At 38.2% G+C, this 15,907-nt stretch overlaps 1 protein-coding gene across 1 annotated transcript in view; it reads right to left on the bottom strand.

Moving 5' to 3' along the window:
• LOC121420018 (zonadhesin-like) overlaps positions 1 to 15,907 on the bottom strand; it is a 30,595-nt gene extending 14,688 nt beyond the window's left edge. Inside the window, exons 1-8 of the mRNA XM_041614541.1 lie at positions 15,621 to 15,907; positions 12,389 to 12,420; positions 7,570 to 7,779; positions 5,975 to 6,103; positions 3,654 to 3,812; positions 2,725 to 2,940; positions 1,547 to 1,933; positions 739 to 1,067 (exon numbers count right to left, since the gene is read on the bottom strand). Of these exons, the coding sequence (XP_041470475.1) occupies positions 739 to 1,067; positions 1,547 to 1,933; positions 2,725 to 2,940; positions 3,654 to 3,812; positions 5,975 to 6,103; positions 7,570 to 7,779; positions 12,389 to 12,420; positions 15,621 to 15,673 (1,515 nt within the window). The 5' untranslated portion in view covers positions 15,674 to 15,907. The remainder of the gene's footprint in view (positions 1 to 738; positions 1,068 to 1,546; positions 1,934 to 2,724; positions 2,941 to 3,653; positions 3,813 to 5,974; positions 6,104 to 7,569; positions 7,780 to 12,388; positions 12,421 to 15,620) is intronic.

Genomic DNA, 15,907 nt, shown 5'->3' with positions numbered 1-15,907 from the left:
AGGGTGCAAAATTACAAGACGATTGGGAAAAATAGAATTCTGATTAATTGATGCTCTCGTTAAAGGAATGTGAAAGCAATTGAAATAGCTAGTTTGACGTGAGTGTTTGATGGTCATGCACACTATTATAAAGTTCGATTTGTAGAAGAATTGAACGTGGTCAAATTTGTAGTCGTCATAAATAGGCCTACAAAAATACATGTATGGCATATTGGTAGACACATAAATCTGATATGTTGGGGTTTTTTTTTAAATGAAAACCATATTGCTATAGTGATGGACAAGGTATAAAATACGAGTCAGAACTATCGCGTATTGATAAATGATGACACGTGTTTGAGATACAATGTCCGTGTTCAGGGGCGGAAATCTCTCCCAAAAGGTAGGGGGGACAAGGGTTCTAGAAAATTTGACAAGCCCAAAAAAAAAAGCTAATACCTAAAATTTAAGGTCATTTCGACGAAAATATATTTGACAAGGAAAAAAAAAGGTCATCTCGTCCCAAAACGCAAGTTTTATTCCAATTTTGAGTGATATATTTCTTAGCCTCACCAAAGACCAAAAATAGTAGGGGGGACATTTGATATTGTGTCCCCCCCCTACTATTTTGAGTAGGGGGGACACGTCCCCCCTGGGATTTCCGCCCATGTCCGTGTTGGTCTTTAAGCACAACATTTCATGACACTTTACTCTTTATGAAAACACTCAGAATTTTTCATTCTATTTTTGATCACTTACTATAAGTGGGAATGCGTAGGTAATGGACACGCCATTCTGATTTACCGGGGCCGTCACCTTTAGGTCATCAACACGAAGAGTCCTCCCCGAAGGTTGCCCGATGGAGAAGGTCGTGCCATTGTATGTCAGGAATACTTGCCGCAGGATGGAGACCCTTGATGAAGGGCCTAACCTCACGTTGTTCCCATAGAGATGGAAGTCGGGTAACTGGTCGGTTTCAGGAGAGCACGGTTTCAGCAGGGTGTATTCGCAGTCGCCCTGAAAGTCGAATCGCTTCCCGTCAAAGGAAGTGTAGTGGGGGTCACCCATGATCTCGCAGTACCCCGGTCCTCGAGGAAAAAGTAGATTTAAATGTTATGATGGTTAAACCATGTTCAACAGTTGTGGTTTAACTCACTTGGTTGCCAAATGTGATGCGAATCTCCATCATCATTAGGCTCTATGCATTTCAAACATCTAGGCCTATAGCAATTTTCGTCAAAATCTGGAAATACATCTTTCAGCCATACCTTGGTTATATCACGGTCCGGCGTAATAACAATGCAACAGAATACAGGACCATGAACGCATGTTATGCTTTGTGCTGCCCAAGAACTGTACAGTCACTAAAACATGAAATTGTATGTTATGGATTCAAATGAGTATTTCAATCTATTAAATGTTTACACTGCTTAGCATGGTTGTGTTCTTACGCAAAGCGGGAAGGGGGGTACACGAAAGCATATATGTTCAGTCATGTGTGTCGATAGGTTTTGAGTGAAAACAAGGCAAGCGATAAAAAAGAAAAACACTGGATGGTGTCGTCTACCTGCAATTGAGACATCTAGAGAAAACCCGCGTCCATTCGGCCCTTCAGCAGAGAGATCTTCAAGAGCAATGGTGACGCCTCCAGCCTGGGAGAACAGTGTTTCTCCTGCAATACCAGCACCCGAGAAAGTACGCTCGAACGAAGGATTGTTCGAAGGCGTCGCCCCATCGGTGATCCTCACTCTCTCGTTCGTGGTCGTCGTGACGTCATTGATGTCGACCTGGACCTGAGAGCCATACGGAGCAGTAATAAACCACCAGCACATTATGCTAGAGTCTGAAGTCTCTGGCCGATTTGGGTCGTAAGGTGAGCGGATGTTCGCTGTTGGTAAAGTTCCTTCGGCAAGAACGAGAGAGCCACCGCAACCAGGATTGGCGTTGTTACCGTCTGAGGAACAGAATATCGTTTGGATAAATGCACTTAAGTTGCACCTGGGGAGCGTTTCATGAAAGGACTTGTCGGACGTTTTATCCGACAAGTCCCATTTTATCCGACAGTTACTATAGTAACAGTGCCTCTCAGCCAATCAGAATCAAGAAAAGATGTCAGATCTGACAACTTGTCAGACAATGTTGATGAAACGCTCCCCTGGTCTAATGTTACTTTAAATATCTATCGATCATTCCAATCTGACACCTGTTTATCATTTCCATGAGTTTAGTGGCTTTGCTACGATTGTCAGAAAAGCGACTGACAACAAATATTGTTGCCCCACCCCCACCTGACAAGGTTTTCATGATCAGTGATTGATGAATATGTCCTTATTTTCTTATAATATAAGACACATGGAGATATAGAAACCTTAAAGAACATCCTTTTGATTCCAATATCTGCCTTTCTGTCGCCTGGGGTCAAAAGGGTCAACAGATATGAAAAGGTCATAATAGTGGGCATGGTGGGTCCTAATTGTAGTAGGTCCATGGTTTAAGCCAGAGTTTCTTGAGGCAGAGTTCCAGTATTTTTTTTCAATTGTGAAAGATACCGGATCCTCATAACTGTTCTAATGGAACTTTCACACCGGCGAAACCGGTTTCAGACCAACCAAATCTAATACGTCATACCATCGGTCAGTAAGTCACACCAAACGAAACTAATATCGTTTGGTGTGACTACAAAAGGGATATGTTGCTAATTCATTTTGGGTGAGTTAGAAATTTGTCAAGTCGAAACTCAGTTACCTGTTGGTTCTAGTTGAAGACTAAATCCATTTCCGATGACGAATTGGAAGGCGTCTTGCAAAAGATACACGACGATGACATTTCCGGTCGATGTGAAGGCAGGCATTTGCCAGTCGATCAGGCCTTGGAGTCGAGTTACCTCGTGGTCCCAAGAGGGCGTTTCATGGTCGAAGATGCCGACTCTTTCATCCAATGTATCTACTCTTGTCCACGTCGCTTCGTGTTTAAAAAGTGGAAATTTTGATCGGTATAAACAAAATTGCATCTTTATCCTTTCGCCGTTTCACATTTATAATAATACATCTATCATGTCTATTCATTATATAACACGTTACTCTCAAAATACAAAAAAGATAATCTGGTCTCCAATCACGCTCGCCTCGGTGTGAGACGATTTCACTCCTTGTGAAGTGAAATTTGCATCTTTTGAAACTGGATTTTACCCTATTGGGGAGTTAATATGTCAAAATGAACATGCAGTTCACACCAATAAGAGTCACAATGCACTCTTTAAGGGTGTACAGGTTAATCCAAAGGAATTGATCCCTAGTATCACTCCAAGGAGTGTGATTATTGAGGGACTAGATTCGCTTTTGCTTTTAGTGAGTATGTTGAGGGTCCTCTTACATTATCCCAAACGTTTTTCTTGAATAATTCCGTTCATTATCAAAATACTAGCCCATTTCTATTATTTAAACGATAAACACAGTCTTATTCTTTTAAATTCATTAAGGCATAACGCATTCGGAACACTTTTTCTAAAAATAACGTCATGTTTAAGAAAAGGCTTATTAAGCATGAATGAAATAAAATATACAATGTATCTTTTTTCCTTCTTGCCCTATCCTACATGCATCCACCGACTTAAGCAATCATCATAGACTCTTAACACACAAAGAAAAACTTGAACATTTTCTCCTAGATGATACCTCGGACCCTGCGGTTAGCTTGTGCCACTACAGTCCACACGCAAGACATGTATCCTCCTCCTATGAAAGGCCTTATATGGTTGTTGTAAGGGGCCTCGAGTACGGTGTTTCCATCAATTTCGATACGCCCTCCGCAACCAAGTTCGTTTCCCGAGATATCTATATGCAATGAAAGTAAATAAAGGCTTATTCATATAACCAAGGCATGAACCTAAGAAACGGGTCGGGGCTTCAGTCCCCACCTTTAAACGTTTCTATAAAAAAAAAAATTAAAAAAAGAAAAATTATTTAACAAATGAGCATCTGACTGATTGTGATTTTTTGCTCAGTCATTTCCTCCCCCACAGCGTTTTCAGGTCACCTCCCATAGCCCTGAAAAGTGGGGGGGGGGGCTGGGTTAGGGTTACATCAGGTAACATCGGCAACCCCATTACGAAATCGTTCCCAGAGCACTGCACCCCCCCATTCTCCTCCCCACAAAAAACCCTGTTCCGCGACCCCGTGCCCTTGCAGGGTCCCCTTGTAACATAGAGGTCCAATCAATATGGACATCACTAAAATGCACAGGTCCGTTCAAAGTGTTTTCAATGTAAGTTACCATTTCCGAAGTGGAAAGTGATTAATATTCCGCATTTATATAGCGCTTAATACGTCGAAACGACGTCTCTAAGCGCCTTACAGACAAATTATTACCCCGGTCATCGGATACTTGCATGCCCACATACAATGTATGCACCTTCTCCACTCCCTGGGGAGCATTCCAACAAGAGTTCCAAGAATCAATTGCTAAATTGTCCTTATGATTTCTATTTATTTTTTTTATATTGTTAGCATTAAGTTTATATCTGATATACCATATTATTAAAGATTTAAGAAATGCGATTTTCTTTGTTTTCTTTGGATCAATCCCTTTTCTTATTGTCACATGTGTCTCTTGTCGAGACCCTGCATGGCGACTGCTCCTTGTCTGTTGATTATGATCCCGGGGGCCACTTCCATTCACGAGTGGATACCATGCACGACCATGGGGTCTCGAAAAGCACCCTAAACACGTAATATCCATATTCTGAAAATACACCCCTTAACAAGTATTGGCGTGTGAAACCCTACCTTTAACTGGTATTGGAAACAAAACGATACTCTAGGCAAATATTCCCTAAAATGAACCACTAAAACCACTAAACAAGTACAGGAATGTTTTATTGTTACGGGTCCTTCGGTCGTCTGCTTTACCTTATTGGTTTAGTACGACCCCACCTTCTACACCTCGCGCAAATCGGACTCTAAACACGAAGTGTTGGGGCAAAAAGGACATCCTTTATAAAACATTTTAATTTTGTTTTATCATCCCCGCAATTTCGACCCTAAACACGTAATTTTCCTAGCGAAAGATACCTTTTTTCATTATTTTTGTGTTTTTGACACCCTTATCACGTTACGTACGTAACGTCCCCTCGTGAAAGGACATCCTTTTTACGTGTTATTTCTTTGTTGGTCGCGCATGGTATCAACTCGTCAATGTAAGTGCCCCCCCTCCCCTCCCAGGGATTATGATCCAGAGTGAATCGAGGGATACCCAGAAGAAAATTAGCGTTATTATGTACGGGACTATAGACCTATCGTATTTTAGAAGGGAAAGATAAATGAAGATACTCTTCAGAAAGTTGTTTGTAGTTAACGTCATGAAGCCTTTTAATCAAAGTTCGAGTAGGTATGAATGAAGCAGTAATTTACAGCAGGCGATATAAATAAAATATTCAGAAGCATGATAGATGTTTTCTAAACGTAGATTTGAATAAAAACTCAAGCTAAAAAGGTGAGATGTTTATATCAGATTGAGGACAAAATGCTACAGAATCAATCATGATCACATCGAACTCACAATTTTTATGATAATTATCTTCTTGCAAGATGATAACATCGTGATGCCTTGTTGACAAGTTCAGATTTGTTTCGGTACGGGCGCTAACGGTGACAAATTTGCGGATCTATTGTCAATATTTTCATGAATACTGAGCTCATCATAAAGGAACCTACGTCAAAGTCTAATTTGAGGTCACTTGCCACGTTGATGATGTAAGATTTTAAGGATATTGACAAGTTTTTGAGATAATGACCGTCCGCGAAGTATGGACACACGCGAAGTTTGGACTCACTGACATAAGATCAGCCGCGAATCCTCGACATGAAGCTGCCGCCTCAACAACGAAACCGCGACTCCAGACCAATCAAATCGCGCTATTATCAGTGGCATGCCATCGGGCGCTTTTGAGTCGTTTCGCTGGTGTCACTGGGAAATGATATACTGGTTTATAGCCTACCTGATACGAACGAGAAATGGGCGAAGAAGCGAATTCCTGGATTTAGACTTTCTTGGTCGGCAGTGTATCGCACCGTCAACCCTGCTCCCGACGATATAATGTTCCCTGACGAGGTCCTTAATAGGATCCCTTTGTATGAAAGAAAATTGCAGATAATTATCTACTTCGTCAGTCAATTCATTGCCATTTTTCATTTCCCGCCCATTTGATGGTATACAATGGTGACGTAAGCATACTTTATTAAGACCATACATCCCACAACCAACAATTAGTCACCCAAAATAAATTGTAAGATTTTCAATGAGATTGAAATAGCACATGCTAAGCTTTCAAATGAAATATAACTTGTCAAATGTGATGAACAGAAAATAACCCTCGCAAGTTCTTTTTTGAAAATGCAGAAAAAATGGTAATCGACGGCTTCAAAAAATAAGAACACAAGGTTTGAAGTTTAGAGTCTACTCAGGCACTGAATTTCCACGATGGAATTTCCACAAATCTCAGTGAAACTTCTAAAGCAGTCCGCAAAAAGAAAAATGTGGCAAAGAAACTCTTTTCTTTCATTTAACTTCACAACTTCATATTTGGACAGTATGAAGAATCATTACCTGATTACTATTGTAGATATGACAAAATATTTTCCATTTTTTGACTTTTTGAAGACCAAAATTGTTACTTTGGCTAATTAGAGTATAGAAAACCTTCCCAGGGCTCCGTAACACAAAGGTTTGCGATGAATCGCAAATATGAAAGAACCGCGCTGATTGGTCCCTGGTCAGTATTTCAAACCTAATGTGCGTGTAACATTAATATTGATTGGTCAGTTCATTTAGCGATTGATCGCTAATCTTTGCGTTACGGAGCCCTTGTGATGTATTTTTGGTTAGGGCATAGATAGCTCTATGGTTAGGGGATGGCAGGTCACCTATGTAGAAAAATCAATATGACGATCATTGTTTTAAAGCAGATACGAACCTTTAAAGTCCTCAACAACTCAAAACCTGCCAGGATCCTCACCCATAATGCAACATTCTTAGCAATTAAGAGCTTTTTCACACGTGAATCTTGAATCATCATTGTAATGATATTTGCAATTCGCCTTTAGAATCATCGGACCTTTCACACAGAAAATTCGTTCCGCAATTTGAGTTAAACTTAACTGGAATACACCTCCAAGACTAGAATTTGAATTCGTGATTGTGACTAGTGTTCGCGATTCTAGTCTGGTTTCACACATGCTAAAAAATCATGATTAGTCTTATTTTTCACTGGAAATCATCACTCAAATTACTTTTTTTTACCGTGTGAAAAGGCGGGTAGTCTTGTAATATATATGCCCACTTGAATGACAACATGCTAATTCAGTAGGTCCTATACTCAATACATTCATACGGTAGTAATTATTAATCAAGAAGCATAACAAGTGGGTTCCTTTATAAAATAATTTACTTTCTGTATCCAAAATTTAATCATGGGCTAATTTCATTTTCTGTATGAGTAGTAATTAGCTAAAAGGGCATGCTTTTAAGAATACAACTTTTAATCGCAACAGACGGCCAACGATAAACCACACACAGTCCGAACCCAAAACTCACCTTGAATAATAGACACAAGGTACTGGTCATCGGTCGACGTCCCGTGGTCGTAGACGGCGATCTCTTCGTGTTCATCTGTCTGCATGAAGACGACATTCAGGTTGACGTGTTGCCCTGGAGGGGCGGTCACCTGCCACACACACTCCATTAGGTTTGTTGTTTGCAGTGGGACGATCAACTGGTTACCGAAACCGTTGCATTGAGGCAAAGCTGTTCGGATATCATGCACAGAGATGCGGTTAGTATGGGCCACATCATGGGTCGTGTGGTCGAGTGGTTAGAGGCTCTACCTTAGAGCGTTGGACTTAAAATCGCAAGGTTTTGAGTTCGAACCCCCACTCTGCCATTGTCTTCACTTCGATAAAAAAAAAGGGCGCCGAGAGTAAGGAGGTGCGATAGCTCAGTCGGTGGAGCGGGGGTTTTGGATTCCGTTGACCTGGGTTTGATTCCCAAGTGGTGCGCTAGTGCCTTTTGGTAAGGCATTTATCCTCATTACCAGGTCCCTCGGAGAGGACCTTAAGCCGTTGGTCCCCTGGTTGCTTGCTCACAGGCATTCGTGCTCTCTTAGCAGTCAGGTAAAAAAAACTCTCGGTATGTATGTAATATATGTTGTCTACAGTAGAGTACCGAAGTGTGACCTACGAACTGTTGCCATGGTGTCATGGTGGGCTGGTTCCAAACAGAGTCGCAGCTGACGATCGTCTGTACACATTTGTATTTGCAAATGACTTTGGATCGTCTGAAAAAAATAGGTGGCAAGCGATCAAGTTCCAATAGCAGCCATTTTCTCCTATTAGAAACACGCTTTCATTCGGTGGGTTCATTTTGTTTAGAACTAGGCCGCCATGACACCATGGCAACTGACGTCATCACTTCGGTACTCTATGACGATGTTGATCGATGGTAATGAAAATGCAGATGGCAAATTAAGGGGATGATAGTAACTGATGATGATAATTTGATCATGTTGTAATGGTAGTGAAAGTATAGTTATTGAATGTTTATTCCATCGCGAAATACGAAATTTTGTTCATTTAGACCAGGAAATCAGGCAAGCTTATCAAAATCATCAATGTTGGCTTTTGCGTTTAACCAGCAAAATGCTGTCCTGGACATCTAGTTCCTAGGGGAGTTACCATAAACAGAGTACAGAAACATAGAAATAGTGAGCTTTCGCATCGCCACCCAGAACGAATTCTAAGACTATAAATGAATTGAAAGTGCCCGTCAAAAGACAGTGAACAGCTGGGAGTCGGTCTTTGCCCCATATTGGCGAACCGGAACAACCGTTTCGTCTTAAAGGACAAGTCCACCCCAACAAAAACTTGATTTGAATAAAAAGAGAAAATTTCAACAAGCATAACTCTGAACATTTCATCAAAATCGGATGTAATATAGGAAAGTTATGACATTTTAAAATTTAGCTTCATTTCACAAAACAGTTATTTGCACATCTCGGTCGGTATGCAAATGAGGGAACTGATGACATCACTCATTATTTCCTTTGTATTTTATTATATGAAATATGAACTATTTTGATTATCTCGTCATTGTTTCATTCCTCCCTGAACACGTGGAATTCCATTAATTTTAACATTGTGTGCTTCACGCAAGGAGGTCCTAATCATCAAATTCGTAAAAATTGAAAAATTGTATAATTCAAACAATAAAAAACGAAAGAAATAGTGAGTGAGTGACATCATCGACTCTCTCATTTGGATGTAACTGGCTCGTTAAAATCACTATTTTGTTTTAAAAAAATAAGCGAAACTTTGAAATGTCGTAACTTTCTTATTTTACATCCGATTTTGATGAAATTTTCAGTGTTATGCTAGTTTGATTTTTTCTCTATTCATTTCAATAAACATTTTTCTGAGGTGGACTTGACCTTTAAGTGTCGGACCTGACGAAAGAAAAAAAATGGAAATGTGTCGTTTGTCCAAAGTCCCGGACGAAACTGCTATTTTGATTTACCAGTTTACGACAAAGACCTCTCGGCTGCGCTTTGTCATGATGGTATTTATAATATATTCTCTATGTTCTTGAATTCGTTGTGCGCCGTGGTGCGAACACTACTCAATTATGAAGATTTTAATGACAATAGAGTACCAAAGTGTGACGTCACGATGTCATGACAACTACCCGGCTGGTTCTAACCTGAGTCGCAGCTGCACGATCGTCTATACACATTTGTATTTGCAAACAATGGTGATGTGTTTTGTCACTGGTTGTTACCATCATTCTGAGAGTCGTAACAGGGCGCCGTTACATAAAGCTCTTCGTAAGTTAAAATTGACTTCAAGAACGACTGGTGATCCTTTCTTGTGGTAAATGGCAAAATAAATTGCGATAGTTCAGCGGGTAAGAAAGGATTCCCAGTCGATCCTAACTTACGAACAGCTTTATGCAACGGCCCCCGGGTTCATTTTGGTTAGAACCAAGCCGCCATGACACCATGGCAACTGACGCCATCGCTTCGTTACTCTATATGATGATGCTGATCGATGGTAGAGAAAGTGACGAGGGCAAATTAAAGGGAGGACATTGAGGATTTAGGGATGGTAATGATGATGATGGTAGTGAGAGTATAGTAGTTGAATGTTTTTTTCCATCACGAAACACGAATTTTTGCTCGTTTAGACCATCAGGAAATCGGGCAATCTTATCGAAATCATCAATGTTGGCTGGTTCCAATCACGTTAGCCAATCGTTTCAGTTTGAGTTTCGACCAATAATGGTACGATAAACCCAGGGTGACCAGATTTCACAAAATGAAATACAGGACAATATACAAAATTGAAGCCCACACACAGTGTTAGACTTGTGAAAAATATAAAGAATTGGAAGGGAGGGTGAATAAAAGAATGAAGGAGAGAAAGAAAAGAGATGAATTGAGAAGGACAGAAAATGAAGATTTTTTTTTAATAACAGAAAGTTAAAATAAAAGAAAGATGAAAGAAAGAATAGAGATAAAAAAAGTTTCCGTCATTCTTTGAAATGAATATAGAAAGAAAGAAAAAGAATGGAATGGAAGATGGATAAATATGTGAAAGAAAAAATAAAGAGAATCAAAGGGAAAATTTGAAAGTAAGAAAAATGAGGAGGAAAGAATGAAGGAAAGAAATATGTATCCTTCATTCTTTGAGAGAAAGAAAAACAGGGAGAGAGGGAGGGAGGGAGGAAGGAAGGAAGGAAGTAAGGAAAGAAAGAAAGAAAGAAGGAAAGAAAGAAAGAAAGAGGGAAAATAATTAAAAGGAAAAAATGAAATAAAGTAAGGAAGAAAGAGGGAGGGGAGAATGAAGGGAGGAGAGAACGAAAACTTAAAATAATGGAAGAGAAAATAATGGAAGGAGAGAAAGAACGAAAAGAAACAGGAGAGGAAGAGAGAAGGAAGCCAATGAAATTTGAAGGAAAGAAAGAATGAAGGAAATAAAAAAAGGAATTTTGATAAAGAAGGAAAGTCAGAGAAAAGAAATAGAGAAAAAAATGTTCAGGAAAGAAAGATAGGAAATAAAGATAGATGGAACAAAAAAGGACAAGCAGGAAGGATAGGGTAGAAAAGAAAGAAAGAGGACAAAAGTTCAAACTTCAAGCAAACAAAAAAAATCCAATCATCTAACAAAATCACTATGTTATTTGGTGTTATTTTTTAATGTATTTAAAAAAAATTTAAAAGTAAATTGTTTTAGAAAATCACCGCAGAACTTGCAAAACTTTACAGTTATCTATTCAATTGTTGTTTCTGCTCCGTCATCTGTTGGTTATTTAATGAAAATTCTTCACTTTTAAATGTATTAACTACATTTGTTCAATATTCTGAAATACGGGACAAATAGGCGTCCCGGGAAGGGTTTGTCGGGACGCCGGGACGAAGGAGCAAAATACGGGACAATCCCGGGAAATACGGGACGTCTGGTCACCGTGGATAAACCACAACGTAAAGTTAATTTGAATAAAAGTCAATCAAGTATATCACTGAAACCGTCATTTAAATTGGATGTAACATGTTTAACTTGCGCTCTAAATGCAACAGAGCTAATCTGGGGCCCGTTGCAGAAAGAGTTGCAACCAATCGCAACCCTAAAAATCAGGCGCAACTTGATTTTCAACCAATCATCAGCGCGCATTTGTTACTTCCGATTGATTTTTGGTTTGCTTTTAAACAGGTAACACGCAACTCTTTCTGCAACGGACCCCTGGTCCTAATTAATCACACTCCCCTCAGAGTAGGACGAGGGACCAGTCATTTTTTAGTAGGATTCTCATCTTTCGAGGGTGCATTATAGCTTCTTCTGGAGAGAAGAGTATATGTTTTTAGACACTTTTACTCCAAAAAGAGGCAAATCCACTCTCAAAAGATGTAAATCCCACCCCCAAAACGGCTGGTCCCTCGTGTCACTCTGAGAGGAGTGTGATTGGGGACCAGGGCCCCGTGACCCCAAAAGAGTTACGATTGATTCGATTAATCGTAACTCTATGGAAATCCATCAGTGACATCATTTTTTTCAATAGGAAATTCACACAATGTCCTTTTTAAACAAAAAGAAGCACAGTGAATTTTCCAGAAAACAATGAATGCTGAATATACATCATACTAGTAGTTAGAAAATATTTTGAACAAATATGAATAATACCTGTTGATGCTGGCCGTCTATACTTGCGATTAATCGGATTAATCGTAACTCTTTGTAAGACGGGGCCCCGGGACGGGGACCTGATTAGCTTTTTTGCATTTAGAGTGTAGTATCTCAAGTTTGTGTGGTCATACATACATTAAAATGATTAAATTTCAATATATTTTAACGAGTTAATTACTTACCATTAGCTGTTCCTTGTGCTACAACTAGAAAACTGTAATGAATGTAGTAAAGTAGAAAATTACGCAGATATGATAGACAATATTTTGCTAAAATTGTTCCTGACTTTTTGCTAAAAGTATTCTTGACTTTTCACACAAGTTTATGGAACACAATTTTATGGGGACCGTTTTCACAAGGGATAGACAATGATGTCGGATGTTTTATCCGATACTCTAAAAAATATTGGGTAAAAGTGCTCCATGAGGGTAATTAGGTGTCCAGCCAAAATTGGGCATTTCTTTTTGCCTTTTTAATTCATCCAGTGTAATGAAAATTTTGCACATTCTAAAGTAATTGCTGCTTATTTTCTAACCTTATTGGATAATAATGCTTCCCGCATGGGGTAAAATACTGTCCAAAATTATTTGGACACATAATTACCCTCGAAGTAGTAAAAACTTAACCCAAGTTTTTCTTTTTTTTTACAGTGGACAGTTACCACTCTAATCGTGCTTCTCATTAACCAATTACATCCGAGGAAATTTATAAGAGCCGAAAACATGTCAGACAAGAAAATGTTCATGAAACGCCCTCTTTGGCGAGTGTTTCATTATATTTTTTTTCGAAAACTTTCCAGGTTTGACAATTTCTTTGATTTGATATGCTGAGAAGTACTATATTTGCATGACAATTACTTGTATAACGTCAGACGCGTCCTTCATCAAATGCTTTCCCGATGTCTCACAGTTCTCCGTTTCTTATTCATTTTGATACTCATACATGTCATACGTATATTAGTTTATAGCATCGTTTGATTAAAGGTATTGTTTAACTTTGTGAGCAGCCGATTTAAAAAATTCTCAAACCAAGATGAAACATGTGTACCAGTGCATGTATTAGAACTAATAAACCCTGAAAACAACCATTATTGAGAATGAAAAGCTAAAACTACAAGGATAACCCCGATTTTGTAAATAGGCGTCTTATAGACGCCTAAATAGTACACATAAGTGTATGGGATGAAATTAAGATGGTGTTTCCGGTCACTTTATATTTCAATTTTTGAAGCACTAAATAATTATTTTCGAACGCAATTTTTTCTGGGCTTCATTTTTGTAACATATCCTAGACACAGGTGACAAGTGTGACCTTCTAGCTCAGATTTTTTAAAAGTCAAACCAATGTTAAACAATCACTTTAAAGTAATGTATAAGTAGCTTTGTCAAAAGAACGCTGATTTGTCTTCCTTTAATTGGCATGAGACATTAATTTCATTTCTAGCTTGTAAGAAATTTTGAACGAAAACAATCGCATGTGCCCAATTCTGGATCTAACCGTTTTTCACGCCTAGGACAAAAGTTACATTTTTTTACCCTTTGCGTGCTGTTGTTGCAATTTTGCACATTCGTACAGTTTAAATTCAACAATCATAATAATTAGTTTTCTCCCCTTCCTTCAATTAAGATAAGCTAATAAAAGGCAAATATATATTGCGTATCAAAAAAAAGTTTACACTTTGAAAAAGCCCTGGGAATTAAAAAGTATGCAACATATGGGTAATTTTTTACATATAATTTTGGGTTTGGGTCTCATCTACCCAATGAAAGTCAAAGTTTTGACAGAATGTTGCACTTGAGTGAGCACTGTCCATTTTTGTAAAGCTCGCAGAAATCTGATTGCGCAGAAATGCTCGTTTTCACGCTTTGTCAAGGGGAAAGGGCGAAATCAAACTTACCTTGCGAAACATTTCTCATACATTTCCCTTGCACTTTTAGTCAATTGAAATAAAACGGATACATTCAAGCTTTTGTAACAATTATGCCGCCCATTTTGAAATTTCAACACAAAGTAAGCACATCATTTACCCTTCTTGTGTCAGCTGGATCTGAGGACATAGCTGAATCTGAAAAAACGTTTATATCAGACATCTCCAGCATTTTTTCACTAGGTTTTTGACATTCAAAGTGGGTTTACATTTCATTTTCATTTAATACTTGTTCTCCACACTTTTCCCAAGCTTCAAATGATTAACAAAATGAAAATCAAGCCTAACCCATTTCATGTAAATCACAGCTCAGTGTAAAGCGAATATCGTCATGAGGGCCTCGGTTTGTGGGAGAGTAGGGTGGGGCGCAATGCACTCTTCGAAGTGTTTTGGTCAAGGAAAGAAGTTAAAAAAGGTAAAAATATCTTTAAATCAATTTTACTAGCTAAATTTCATATGTTCTTCATGATTAAGGTCTACTTTTATTCGCATAACTATTTCAAATTTCTACGCAAATCATTTTTCACTAACTTTTCATAAGTGGTGCTCACTCAAGCGGAAATATTTGTCGACAGTTATGTCGTCATTTGCTTAAATGGATCTGTACCAACGTTAAAATGTGGAAGAATCTTCAGGATATCACCAATATATAATTTTACGGGATTTTTTTTTAAGTGTTAACTTTTTTGATACGCACTGTAGTTCTTGGATAACATCTATGCAATAATAATAATAAGTATCAATGGTGCAATATGGATATCTTGAATGAAAGAAAATAACATGGAAAGAATTTTCATTATTCCCAAAAATTATTTCAGCGTGCAACGAGTTAAAGATGTCTATAAAAATATACAATTTAAACCAATGAACATTATAGGAAGAAAACAAGAACTGATCGAAACTAATTGTGATCTATATCCAGCAAAATGAAAGATTGAGGAGGGGGGCGAAAGGAACCATTACTGTGTCGGCATCAATATAATGCTCTAAAGATATAGGTACAACAATTTCAATACAATACAATAGTACAATAATTTACATTCTCAATTAAAAAACACCATCAAAAGTATACATAAAATACATAAGTAAATCATTGTCACATCATACAAAAAACATATTTATGAGAATGAGAGGCCAACAAAAAAGAGCAGGTAGCCTTATTGAACGTTGACCCAAAATCTAAGACAAAAAAAAGAATGAATATTTCAAAAAACAGATAACATAAATGAAAATATAGGGTAATTATTCTTGTAAGCAAATTTAGAATACAAACTTAAAAGATGTAATTTGCAATAACGCTTGAATGAATTGAGGGTTTGGCATGTTTTTAGAGAATACGGTAAATTATTCCTAAGATTAGGTACTTGAAAAAATTAAAGCTGGCATCACCAAAATATTATACAAAATATAATTCGAAGATAGCGAAAGTAGTAAGCTAAAACATTTTCAATTTCAAGGTTACCAAAATTGTGGATAGAAAATCTCACCCTTTATTTCCCAAGATTAGAGATAAGAAAAATAGATGGAGGTTGCCCGCCATGGCTTCAAACTTTTCCCGTTTTCTCAAACTTCGAAATTGCTTTTCCCGTCGAAAATAAATCAACCCGTCTTCGTTTGAATTCCGTTGCCTGTTGCTAGCTAGTGATGAAACTTAACGATTGCTTGCCAGATGACACAAGTGACAAAAACCTCCAACGGCGTACAACATTCTAAATATTTACCTTCATGTAGAGCGTTCATTGTGTGCTATATTAGTCGCCTGGTCTATGCAATT

This window comes from Lytechinus variegatus, chromosome 8 (assembly GCF_018143015.1).
Source record: "Lytechinus variegatus isolate NC3 chromosome 8, Lvar_3.0, whole genome shotgun sequence".
NCBI classification, from domain to species: Eukaryota; Metazoa; Echinodermata; class Echinoidea; order Temnopleuroida; family Toxopneustidae; genus Lytechinus; species Lytechinus variegatus.
This window is presented reverse-complemented; position numbering and strand designations above follow the sequence as displayed.